Raw genomic sequence first — 12,342 nt, 5'->3', positions numbered from 1 at the left:
GGGAGGCCTGTGCTGCCCCCAGGAATGGGGCCCAGGAGCCCTGTGCTGCCCCCAGGAATGGGGCCCAGGAGCCCTGTGCTGCCCCCAGGAATGGGGCTGCTGCTCCCGCTCCAGTTAACCTGCCTCTGCCCCATCCACCTGCTCTGCCCTGTGGCACCTGGCTGGTCGCAGGCACAGGGACGCTGGCACAGGAACCTGCAGGTGCCTCCGTGCACTCGCAAACCTTGCTGACACCTGTCACCCGGAGGAGGACGCCCCTTTGTGGAGAGACAGGCGGCTGGGCTGGACCAAGAACAGTAAGTCTGCCCCCTCTGCCTCCCTCAGTGAGAGGTCAGGATTCCTGTCCCTGGAGCTGCAGCCGCTGTGGTCATTCTGGGAGGCGTCAGAGGCCGAGGGGGGTCAAGCTTCTGTGCTCTGACCCTGGCACGTTCCTGTGGATTTGCTGAGGCTGATGCCGGCCAGCTGTGGGGAGGCCCACTTTGGCTGAGCCCAGCCGCTTTTGCCAGCGTGCTTACAAGCCAACAGGGCCAGAGTCAGGAGGGACACAGCCCGTTTGTGATGTGGGGCACCGGGCAAGACCTCCGACCGCTCTTCAAGCAGCTTCGCCCTGACCGGCTCTACCACTTGGTGCAATGTCTCTCAGGCCTTTCGTTCTAACAGTTTAAAACGGAGCCTAAATACGCACAGAGTGTGTGGCACGTGGTAATCAGCTTATGTTTCTGCTAACTCCCCCACCCAGTTCTGAGGTTTTGAGACTTGAGATCTCCATCCTGGGCTTGGGAGAAGGTGGCCTTGGCGAGTGCCAAGGTCACGGACACCAGGACTCTCTAGGGTGGTGGACAGAGAATGTGGGTTCATCAGAGACCTCTTCATCCCGCTGCTGTGGGCCTGGCCCCTGGGCAACGACACCAGCCTCTGGCCTGTGCCCCTCCTGGGCTCTGACAGCCCTAGCCCCGCTCATATGCAGTCAGAGCTGTGTCCCAAGGCCTCAGAGGGGCATTCGCCTGCTTGAAGGCTCTAGAACCTGCCTTCTCCCTCTACACCGCCAAGTGACATGTGACCACTGCTCCGAGCGGCTCACAGTCCGGGTGAAACACACTCTCTGGGTTTAAGACATGAACGAGCCATGAAGTACGTCCCACTGAAAGGTGTTCCCGGTGAGCCCTTTCATCAGGCAACCCTCCAGCCGCGGCCAGGACAGGTCAGGGGCTCCTGCCTGGGGCAGGCACCTTCCTGGCCACCGTACAGACAAGTGCCCATTGTTCTAGGCGGCTCTAGGCCTGACTTAACCTTTGAGGCCTGTGAGCACCTCTTCTGTGTTTTTGGTCTCTTTCTTTTCTTTCTTTCTTCTTTTTTTTTTTCTAGTTTATTCATTTGTTTTTTGAGAGCAGGGGAGGAGCAGAGAGAGAGGAGAAAGGATCCCAAGCAGGCTCCACGCTGTCAGCACAGAGCCTGATGTGGGGTTTGAACTCATGAACTGAGAGATGAAATCAAGAGTTGGACACCTATTAAGAGTCCGACCTCGGCTCACGTCACGATCTTGTTGTTTGTGGGTTCGAGCCCTGCTGCTGTGCTGACAGCTCAGAGCCTAGAGCCTACTTCGGATTCTGTGTCTTCCTCTCTCTCTGCTCCTCCTCCCACTCATGCTCTCTCTCAAGAATAAATAAACATTAAAAAAAAAAAGAGTTGGACACTTAACCAACCAAACCCAGGTGCCTCCCCAAAAGCACGCTGTAAATACAGTTCACCCCAGAAGCTGCTGTGCCTCGTCTTTGCCCCCAGCCTCCGACACTGCTGGGCGGTCCTCTGAGCAGCAGCCCCCAGGCCCGGCCCCAGGACTAGAACGTGCTGAATGGGTGTCCACTGCCTTCACACGCCCGGGAACCCTGCAGTGACCGGGGTTCCCTGGGATCTGTTTCTTAGGTCAACTACCCAGCAAGTGTCCGGCTACACTGCAGAGAGTCCTTCTGAAATATGCCAACGATATAAACGTGCTGCAGGGAGCCCCCCGTGGAGCCCGGGCTGTGTGCAGGGCCCACAGGAGGCGCTCTGGGGCTCTGGCCGAGCAGCTCACAACTTGGGGCAGGACCTGGGGCTTCTAGACTTCTGGTCAGGAAGGGGCGACAGGAAGGCGTCGGAGGGCAAGAGCATTCCTGTTCGTCTTCTGAGACGTCAGGATGCGGACTCAACGCAAACGGCCCATGGCTGCACGGAGCCCAGCACCACCGAGTCCCCGAGGCGGACACAGGCACCCCCTGGGGAGAAGAGATCTCCGCTCCAAGCCCCCCCACCGATGCCTTATAGTACTGGGCCTAACCCAGTGCAAGGAGAGGGTGGAGGCTAGGTCCCCGGTTTCCGCGGGACTATTTAATAGAAAATTCAATGAACAATCCAATCGACAGCTCTACTGGCTAACCGTGGAGCAAAGGGAGGTCCCAGAAGCTATGGCTGAGCGGGAAGGTTCCCTGAGAAATTACCGTCTCTGAAAGGATCACGGCCTCTGACTGCTGCAGGGAGATGTCGGTGGGCTTGAATTCTTTATCAAATAGCTCTTGATGTTTGCTGTTCCTTTTCTCCTTCTTCTTGTCCTTCTTCTCCTTCTCTGGGTCGTCCTTGTCCAGCTTGTCCTGGGACCTAGAGTGCATTTTCTTTGGCAGGAGGGGCTCCAGAGCAAACCTGAAGGAGACACTCTTTAAATCACTCACGACTTAATAGGAGGACAATTGCCTCACCCTGCAGATAAATGTCACCCCCTTCGCAAGGAATCTCCGTGCTGACCGGGAAGTGGCGCACCTTACAGGAAAGGAATGAAGTAGAGAGGCTAAGGGGGACTTATGATACATATTAACCGGCTGTACCACACAGAGACAGTGTCTGCCATTGGAGAAGAATGAACTGGAAAAGAAGAGGACACTTATCGAGGATCGGGGAGACACGAGGTCTGAGTGGCGTGGCGTGATGAGAATAAGACATTACGGTGGATGGAGAAGATGGCGTTTGGGGTGCATTTCAAAAGGGGAGCCCGTACCTTGTAGAGATGCATACTGAAACAGTCATAGTGCAATGTGGAGGAAAAGACCAATGCTATTGCAAAGAAATTTCTGGCACCTGGATTCTGACCGAGTTGCTACGGACAGCTCCAGATTACAGATACGTTGGCTGCATCAACATGAAAGCCTTTTGGAGGGCTCAGTGGGAAGCAAGCGGACGTCAGCTCACAGAGACACAGAGGCGCCCTCAGTGTTTCAGCCGACCCCTGAGCTGGAAGACCTGGGGCATTGGATGTCACCTACTGGGGAGTCTCGGCCTCCCCTAACTGCTGTGGGCCGATGTCCCCAGTCTCAAGATACAAGGGAGACATCACTGCCCTTGAGCCTACAACACCAACGGGTTGGTATAAAAGCACATTCATTAACAGTTATTCTACTGAGTCAACGCATCTTGGACTAGCTTGTGTGCACACACATCTATGCACCATTGCAGTTTGCTATTTCAGTGCAAGACTGGGGGGGTGGGAAGGTCCGCCCTGTCATATCAGGAGAGAGAAGAAACAGGTCCGATTCTAAGGTTGGAGTTTCATCTTCTGAAGCAGGAAGGAGTTAGAAGGGAGCACCAACACAGAGGAAGGTATGAAAATGTCCTAAAAACTATAGAAACTTCTAGTTATAAGGTACAGGAATGAAAAATACACCATAGGGAATATAGACAATAAAAAAATAACCCTCATGATTTTATTCTATTTATTCATGATTTTGCATAACTTGAGACAATTAACGTAGGGAAGAAAAGAACAAGACCCGTGGACATCTTTCGGCTCAGGTGGGAAGAACCTGCGCACATCTGTGAGAACCTAGAGAAAGACAGGTTACATTTAACTTTTGTCACACTATGTGGGGCGCCCTGGCGGCTCAGTCGGTTGAGCGTCTGGCTTTGGCTCAGGTCATGATCTCATGGTTCGTGGGTTCAAGCCCCGCATTGGGCTCTGTGCTGACAGCTCAGAGCCTGGAGCCTGCTTCCGATTCTGTGTCGCCCTCTCTCTCTGCCCCTCCCCTGCTCCTGCACTGTGTCTCTCTCTCTCTCAAAAAAAAAATTTTTTTTTTCTTCTCCACAGTATGAGAGCCACCTGCTGAACAGATGAAGTTTATTCAGCAGGTGACCCGTGCCACACGGGAGCAAAGCCTCATTTTCTCCACGTTAATTACAGAGTGAAGGGTGGGAACCCTAGAAAGAACAAAAATCTGGACTCTAATAAAGATGCCTGTGAATTCAAGGTTAAAGAGGCCTCCCGGGAGGAGGCGTGCACTCACGCGTGCGGCACACCACGCCTCTGTCTGAAACCGGAGATCCATTTCCGCCCTCCCCCCACGTTCCTGGAAATGTTAAAAACCTTTTCATAACCAGCTTGGGGATTTTCTCAGGGAAAGCTGAATTAAATTTCTTTAGCAATCTTGTGCTAAGTGACAAGCACAGCTACCTCTAAATTGAGAATTTCCATATGGATTTGGCCTTTTATCTGCAGACACTGATAAAAATTACCGCTAAGGAAAAAGATGTGGGTTGAGCCCTCAGTTCTCCATGGGGCACAGCGGTCACCAGCAACAAAGGGCCATTGGATGTGAGCTGTCCCGTGGGGTGCTCTGGACGTGTGTGCCTGCGTGAGGCGGGGGCCAGGACCCTGTGGGTTTGGTGACGGAAAACCAAATGGGGTTGCAAGACACACGACCTTACAAACCCAACAGTAAAATAATTAGCATTTGTCCTCTGATGGTTCAATTGCATGAGCCATTGTTTCTTTCTGTTTAATAAGAACAAACTTTACATGTTTGCTACTCAGAAACAGAAAAATTATTGATTTTGTAAAAAAAGTTTTAATGTTTACTTATTTTTGAGAGAGAGACAGAGTATGAGCAGGGGAGAAGGAGACACAGAATCCGAAGCAGGCTCCAGGCTCTGAGCGGTCAGCACAGAGCCCAACATGGGGCTCAAACCCACAAACCATGAGATCATGACCTGAGCTGAAGTTGGTCGCTTAATTGACTGAGCCCCCCAGGTGCCCCCAAAATTAGTGATATTTTTTTAACACTCAAAGTTACTACAAGAAACGTAGTGAGAGCTCAACTAATATTAACTAGCCTATGAGCTTCTTGTTTTCCGCAATCACTCTGCACTGTTGGGTGCTCAATGGCAAAAACGGGGTCTCCAAAGAAGTCTTGTAGAAAAACGGCGGCCCTACCAAGTCCTGCAGTAAGCTGACTATGTGTGACAGTCCTGCACCATCAGCATGGGAGTGAGCAGGAGACAAAACGTACAGCACACAGCCAGCAAGGAAAGTGTTGGACACCTTCCAGAAGTTCCAGAGCTGAATGGACACTCACCAGAGGTTTTAAAAGTTGATGGAAACCTTTCCCAAAAAATCCTTTCTCAAAAGCTCACAAGACCCTGGAAGTCACACTGGACACTATAGTTGGAAAGTCTTGGGGGGCTGGAGGGAAGTTCAGTTTCAAAGACCATTTAAAAAAAATTTTATGTTCTTTTATTTATTTTTGAGAGACAGAGAGAGACAGCATGAGCAGGGGAGGAGCAGAGAGAGAGGGAGACACAGAATCAGAAGCAGGCTCCAGGCTCTGAGCTAGCTGTCAGCACAGAATCCAACACGGGGCTCGAACCCACAAACTGTGAGATCATGACCTGAGCCGAAGCCAGACGCTTAACCGACTGAGCCCCCCAGGTGCCCCTCAAAGATCATTTTGATTTAAAAAATCCCCAGCTCTGAAAAAACAAACCCAGGGCCCCGATGCTCCTCACGAGACCCTCCACGCACCCCCTCCCTGGCGCTGAGCCCGACTCACCCGTCAGAGCCTGGTCTGGAAGGGGTGCTGTCTGATGACAGGGAAGACACGGAGGCCACCGACAGAGGCCGGGACGAAGAAGGCATCGTGAAGGACCGGACCATGGACCGGGGGCGGCTGCCTCTTCTGTCATCCAGACTCGAGGGCTGAGAGGGGGAGGGAGAGTTACAGAGAGAGAGAGAGAGAGAGAGAGAGAGGGAGGCTTGCGTGATGCTTTTCTGCCAGAAGGCTTCAGGCCTGGCCTGCTCAGACGCCTGGGCCCATGCGACCTTAGCAGCCTGGATTCCAGACCCAAGCTGTCCACACTTTCATGAACGGTACATATTCTTGTTCAGAGTTAAAGATGAAAATGATGACCTTTTCAGGTTTTTTGAAATCTTACCTCACAGTGTGAAAAATATCATAACCTTCCTGTTTTTAAAAGTTGTAAAAGCAGTTTTCTTTAAAAAAAAAAGTTTTTAAATTTATTTTTGAGAAAGAGACAGATTGCAAGTGGGGGAGGGGCAGAGAGAGAGGGAGACACAGAATCTGAAGCAGGCTCCAGGCTCTGAGCTAGTTGTCAGCACAGAGCCCGACGCGGGGCTGGAACTCAGGAGCAGTGAGATCATGACCTGAGCTGAAGTCGGCCGCTTAACTGCCTGAACCACCCAGGCACCCTGTGAATGCAGTTTTCTTTACCAAGACCACAATGCATTAATCTGCTTAAAAGCCAAGTAGAACGTAAGGACCAGAAAACGTGTAGAGCAGCATCTGGAATGTCATTCAAGAACCTGCAAGCCCTGGAGATGAACTTTGCACGGGTCTGCATGTGGATAAACCACACGGGACGCCCAAATACATGGATGTGTAATGACTGACCTTCTCTAGAACACACTCAGATGCTCGTGCCACTCAAGTAGACATGGGCTCGTTCCCCTGCAGTGGCTCGGACGGCGGGTTAGAGGAAGCCACGGCCTCCTCCTGGCCCGGCAGTGAACTTGACAGAGATGCATTCTGGAGAAAGGTGGCCTCTGGATGGAGTTTTCCATCCTGTCTCTGAAATATGACTTCTACTCCAAAACCAGGGTCACTGAGATGCAGCCCGCGTCAATACCTAATTACTGGAAAGTGCTAATGGACCTTCACCCCAGACCAGCTGCTTCAGAAGCTCCCTCCGTTGACCTGAGGATGTAGGGCTCCTCTCTCTGGGCGGCTTCCACCCGCCACCCCCACCCCAGGAGCTGGTGCCCGGTCAACCGCTACAAAAGACGGGGCCACGGCTGCTCACTACTGAGCACTTCTTCCACATCTGCGACGTGGGTGCGTTTCTTACATAGGTACCTGGCACACGAACTCCTCCTTGATCTGGATGTTCTCTCTTTAGTCGTGAAAGGTTCACAATTACAGAGCAACAGCTTCACGCAGCAGTTGGTACACGTTTGCGGGGAAAGGCCAGGTACTAAGGGCTTTAGGTCTCTGTCCGAGCTGCTCAGCTCTGCCACCATCACAGGCAAACAGCTACGGACAGCACAGCAGTGAGCGGCCACGGATGTGTCCCAATAAAACTCGGGTTACGAAAAGGTCAGTGGGCCACGTTTTGGCAACCGCGGGTTCAAAGCTAAGTGCTGCCGGCATCTGCCCGCACAGAGGGTGCGTCCTGGGTTTCGCACCAAGGACGGTGCCATCACACATCTTCAAGGAGACGTCTGCTGTCACTCATGGACTAGAATGTGCTACTTACAAGTGAGTCCAAATTATGGAAATGTTTCCTACAGAAAATCTAGCAACTCAAAGTCTATACGATGCACTTCTCAGCCTTTCTGAAACACGTTTAGACGGCAGCCCTGGCTTTCTGATGCCTGGCTCTGCCCCAGCCTCCTGGCTGAGCGCTGGGACTGTTCTGTGTCCCACGGTTCCGGACGCTCTCAAGGAAGAGCCCCGTCTGCTGCTCCGGGTCCAGCCTGACCGCCCCTCCCACCCGCCGCCCCGATCACCCCACTCAGCCCCGCTTGGCCACTGCTCTTCTCTCTGGTACTTCTGGGGGCCTTTGACCCTTTTCATACTTTGTTTTTGTTTTTAAGTTTATTTATTTATTTTGAGAGACAGAGAAAGGGAGAGGGAGACAGAGAGAAAGAGAGAGAGAGAGAGAGAGAGAGAGAGAGAGAGAATCCCAAGCAGGCTCTGCACTGTCAGGTCAGAGCCCGACTCGAGGCTCGAACTCAACCACCGTGAGATCATGACCTGAGTGGAAATCATGCGTTGGAGGCTTCACCGACTAAGCCACCCAGGTGCCCTAACCCTGCTCACACTCTGAATGAGACCTGTGGGCACAACTCACACTGTCCCTTGCTCTTTCTTCCACAGCAGCCGTGTCTGAGGACGGCTCGGAGGTAGGAATCCGAACAACCCTGCAGGGGCCGCCTTCCTGCCACAGCTCCGGGCTTCACGTCCCCCTGCCCCTTCTGGACCCGGGGAGGGGGAGGGGCAGAGGGGCAGAGGCTCCGGTGATGAGCGCGTGTGGGAGACCCTGGCTCTCTGTTCCATCACCGACTAGACAGATGGAGACGCGGAGTTCTAGGAGATGCAGCCGAGCACGCGGGGACCCGTCCGACATCGGGGTGCCCCACCCCTGGCTCGGCGCTTTTCATCTCTCTGGTGAAACGATCTTCCCAGCAACGTGAGCAATGCGAGTGTGAGGGGCGCAGGCCGCAGGAGCGGGTGTCACGGACCTCACGCCAGCTCTCGGGGAGACCCGAAGACCCCTGACCATCCCACCCCGCAGAGGGCTGGGGTGTCCCTCAGGAGGCACCCGGGAATCCTGGGCGGACGTGCGAGCGTGCATGAAGAGGGTAAAGGGAACAGGGGTGACAGGAGCAGGGAGCCGAGGAGGGAAGGAGCCACTTCGGGTCCCACCCTCGCAGGGCCCCCACTGGCTGTGGCCACAGGACCCCCGGCCATTTGGCCCACGATTCCTTCTTGACTGAGCAGAGCCTCTAGAAATGGAGGAATCCAGACTTATTTTTCTATCTGAAGCAGTTAGACTTTCTCTCTTGGTCCTTGCTGTTATTATTACAGCCGGAAGCAAAGCTCATTCTGGCTCACTGACCGGAAGCCAGCCCTGCCCGGGCCCAAAGCTCTGACATGGTTTTCTGCACCCTTGTCTTCCAGCTGAGCCCAAATACCTCCCCTTGACCCGCCACAGGGGCCTGCTGCCCGTGGATCCTGGAGGGCGGGGGCAGAGGGGAGACCAGGTTTCATGGGGTAGGGTGAGAAGCAGGTGCATTTCCTAGTTTTCTGGAAATTTCCTCTCCAGATGCTGCACAAATGCCAGGTGTGGGCTGGAAATCCACAGAGGGTGACATCCTGGCTGCTCAGAGGGGCCACGTGGGGAGGTGGGCAGGGCGAGTGAGGACAGTGTGTGCATCTCTTAGGAGGGGACCCCAGTGGGGTGGGGCAGTACCAGGAGACAGAGGGAAGGACCCTCAGTCACAGGCTCAGCACTGCGTCTCCCACAGAGACTCCTGTGAGCCGTGTAAGCCGAGTTGTCTCCCTGCCGAGTCACCCCACTGAACTCCCGCAAACAGAGCCGGGGAAGCTGAACCCTCATGTCAGCCTCCCGAGAGCTCTGAGGAACCCCAGGGTTCCACGGTCCTGATGAGACACCAACCGGAAGGAAGGCCCAGAGAGGAGAAATCCTGGAGGCTGGAGGCAGCAGAGTGAGGAGGTGAAGCCCAGGGGAGACCAGGCTACACGTGGTGTGAGGCACGGAGGGTGCCTGGTGGGTTCCCCCCTGGGGAGGGGGGAGGGATGCAGTCAGCCAAGGAGGGAGGTGGGGAGGAAGTCCCTGTGCTTTCTTTGGGCACTTCCGGCCAGGGGCTGGAGGGGGCGGGGAGGAGGGGGTGGGAAGCAGGGTCAGAGGAAGGTGGGGATGATGCAGACAAGGGTGGAGAAAGGCTGGACCCAGTGTGGTTCCCTCGCTCAATTTCAAGGAAGAGGGACAGGACCGTCCCTGGCCCACGGACAGACAGACACCTCCTGTGAGGTGGGAAGCTAGTGGAAACACAGGGCGGATGCTGAATGCAACAGGCACAGGTGGTCTTTTCTGCGGGGACCCCGGGCTCTGCACCCCTCACTCCCTCTGCGTCTGGAGAAGCTGGGCTCTGAGCACTAAGGAACCCCTTAGAGCCCCGGCACCAGCAAGGTGAAGGTCAGAGTGGAGCGAGCGGGAGCCTGGCGGATCCGCTTGTGGATTAAGAAGTCAGAGAGCGTCCAAGTCTTCTGGTTCTATCTATGGCTTCGGCTGGGTCAGAAAAATTGACAAAATGGTTTATGTCTCTTCTATGGGGTTTTTATTTTTAAATCCATTTTTTTAAAGCAGGATGATACTATATTGCTTTTCAAAGTATTCTGAGATGCTTGCAAGTTTTCAGAGTAGATAAGGCAGGAGAGACTCAAACCAGACTGCTTTTTATTGCCACATTTTTCATTTCTCAGAGAATGACAAGGGCATCTGCCCATCTCTCCGCTTAGGGGAGGCCGGCTGCGGACCGCGTGTCTGGGGTCTCAGGACGGACGACTCAGGAAGGCAGCTCCAGGGAACGAAGCGCCCAGGGGACAGAAGGCACCCTTCACTCGACTCCTGGACCTCCCTCCCAGTGAGGCTGTCCAGCCCCCAGCTGGGCTGGGGTCGGGGGCTGCTGTGGTGGGCGCCATGGCATCTCAGGACGCGGTGGGTGGAAACTGCTGATCTCCAGCCAAGGATGGCTGCCTCAGAACAGGGGAAGCCTGTCCCGGAGGGGGGGCAGCCCCCCACCACCCATGCAACTGCCCTGCCTCCGGCCCCTGCTTCCCTTCTCCCCTGTGCCCGCGGCAAGCATGCGCCGAAGTAATGGGTCCCAGCAGAGATGGGCATAGGAAGGATGTTTGGGGAGCCAGACAGGGTTCCGGCATTTTGAAAAACAAATTCTATGAGTGATAGGAGAGCAAGCTTTGCACTTAGTACGAAAACTTGCGGGTCTCACAAGTGTTTATTTCTTAGAAAGACCTAAAGCTTTGGAAGAGACGCATGACCACGAACTCTGAAATTCTCGCCATGTGACTGTACCGAGCCACAGTCCTGAAGCGCTCAGGCAGCGCTCGGGGGTTCTGACTGGAGCCCAGGGTCATCTGAGGCAGCCAGCAGGGGGCACCCTGGTCCCAAAGCCCGTGGGCTGAGTTTTCAGACCAGAGCGCAGAGGCTCTGTTCTCATGGATCTGTCAGGCTCATACCCTGCGGGGCGCAGGGTTGGGGAGCATGAGGGTAATCGTAGAAAAATCAGCTCCTTTCTGGAGGCCTCTCGGTCTCTAACCTGCCTCCAACCACATGGAAAAGAGGAAGAAACGCTCTGCTGTGTCAATTACAGAGTAGTGTCTAAAAGCACAGACTTGGGGTAGACAGGGTTCAAACTCCGATCGGCGGCCGGAGGGGTCACTGCTAGTGGGTGACCTGTGTCCCCCTGTCCCCACTTATAAAATGGGGATGACCACGGTGCCTCCCTCATAGCATTAAGTGGATGAAGCAAGTTCGAATCTGCAAAACACTTGGAAAGCTCCCTGGCATATGGTACGCACAAAATCAGTATTTGCTCAGTGAGATGAATCTGTGGAAAAAAGAAGGGAGTTCAACAGAAAGAGCAACGGAGAGCAGCAGAGAACAGCAGACAGATGGAACGGGGCCAAAAGAGAATCCCAAATGGGGCCCTGCACTGGACACCTGGTGCTTCCGGGAGTGGCGACTGAGACGCCTTTCGTTTAGCAGGAAAATGGAAGCTGGTGCGCCCCCCTCCTTCCTGCCGCAGGCGTGGGGTCCTAGACCACGAGCCTCACTGCCTCTTTTTGTCACACGGCTGCTTATCTCTGAACGATGTGCAAAGGGAGCCTTGAGACGTCTCCTGTGCCCGAGGTTCCCAGAGCCCATGAGCAGTCAAGGTAGGATCCCCCCAGGCTCTCCGGGACCGTAAGGATACAAAGGCACATGCCCCTTGTGGTGCCGGGCCTCGCCTCCGTGGTGCTAAGGCATGGCTCATGGACAGCTGCCACTTCCACTGTGACCTGGGTACACGGTGCCCCCATCACAAGGAATTACGCGGTCAGATATTTTGCCTCATTACGTGTCACAATCCACTCTTTTACCATGAGCGGGATCCCAACCCCCACTCAGAAACCTTCCATAAAGCCTTAGCAAAAGCCCAATTCTTCCCCTACATCCTGAGCAAAGCTTCCTGCCCCAGATCGGCACTCCAGGCTCTGGGAGGCTGGGCACTTTGCAGCTTCTCCTGTGAGTTCTCTTCTGGCCAAGGCACGGCTACGTCCACACTGGCCTCCTGCCTGCCATTCGAATTCTGGACGCCCAGCCTTTGCCGGGTGAGTGAGCCCTTTCTCCCCACCTCCTCCCCTGTCTCGAGCTCACCTTTCCTGGCCTAGACCAATGCCTGCTCCTTTAAGAGGTGAAGTCCTTGCTAATGAGTTCTGATCT

General features: G+C 54.5%; 1 protein-coding gene across 1 annotated transcript in view; it reads right to left on the bottom strand.

The window, feature by feature from the left end:
* Positions 1-12,342, bottom strand: part of DOCK1 (dedicator of cytokinesis 1) — a 435,479-nt gene that overhangs the window by 8,742 nt on the left and 414,395 nt on the right. Inside the window, exons 45-46 of the mRNA XM_029920619.1 lie at positions 5,850-5,995; positions 2,478-2,676 (exon numbers count right to left, since the gene is read on the bottom strand). Of these exons, the coding sequence (XP_029776479.1) occupies positions 2,478-2,676; positions 5,850-5,995 (345 nt within the window). The remainder of the gene's footprint in view (positions 1-2,477; positions 2,677-5,849; positions 5,996-12,342) is intronic.

Source organism: Suricata suricatta, chromosome 2, assembly GCF_006229205.1.
Source record: "Suricata suricatta isolate VVHF042 chromosome 2, meerkat_22Aug2017_6uvM2_HiC, whole genome shotgun sequence".
In the NCBI taxonomy this organism is placed as follows: domain Eukaryota; kingdom Metazoa; phylum Chordata; class Mammalia; order Carnivora; family Herpestidae; genus Suricata; species Suricata suricatta.
This window is presented reverse-complemented; position numbering and strand designations above follow the sequence as displayed.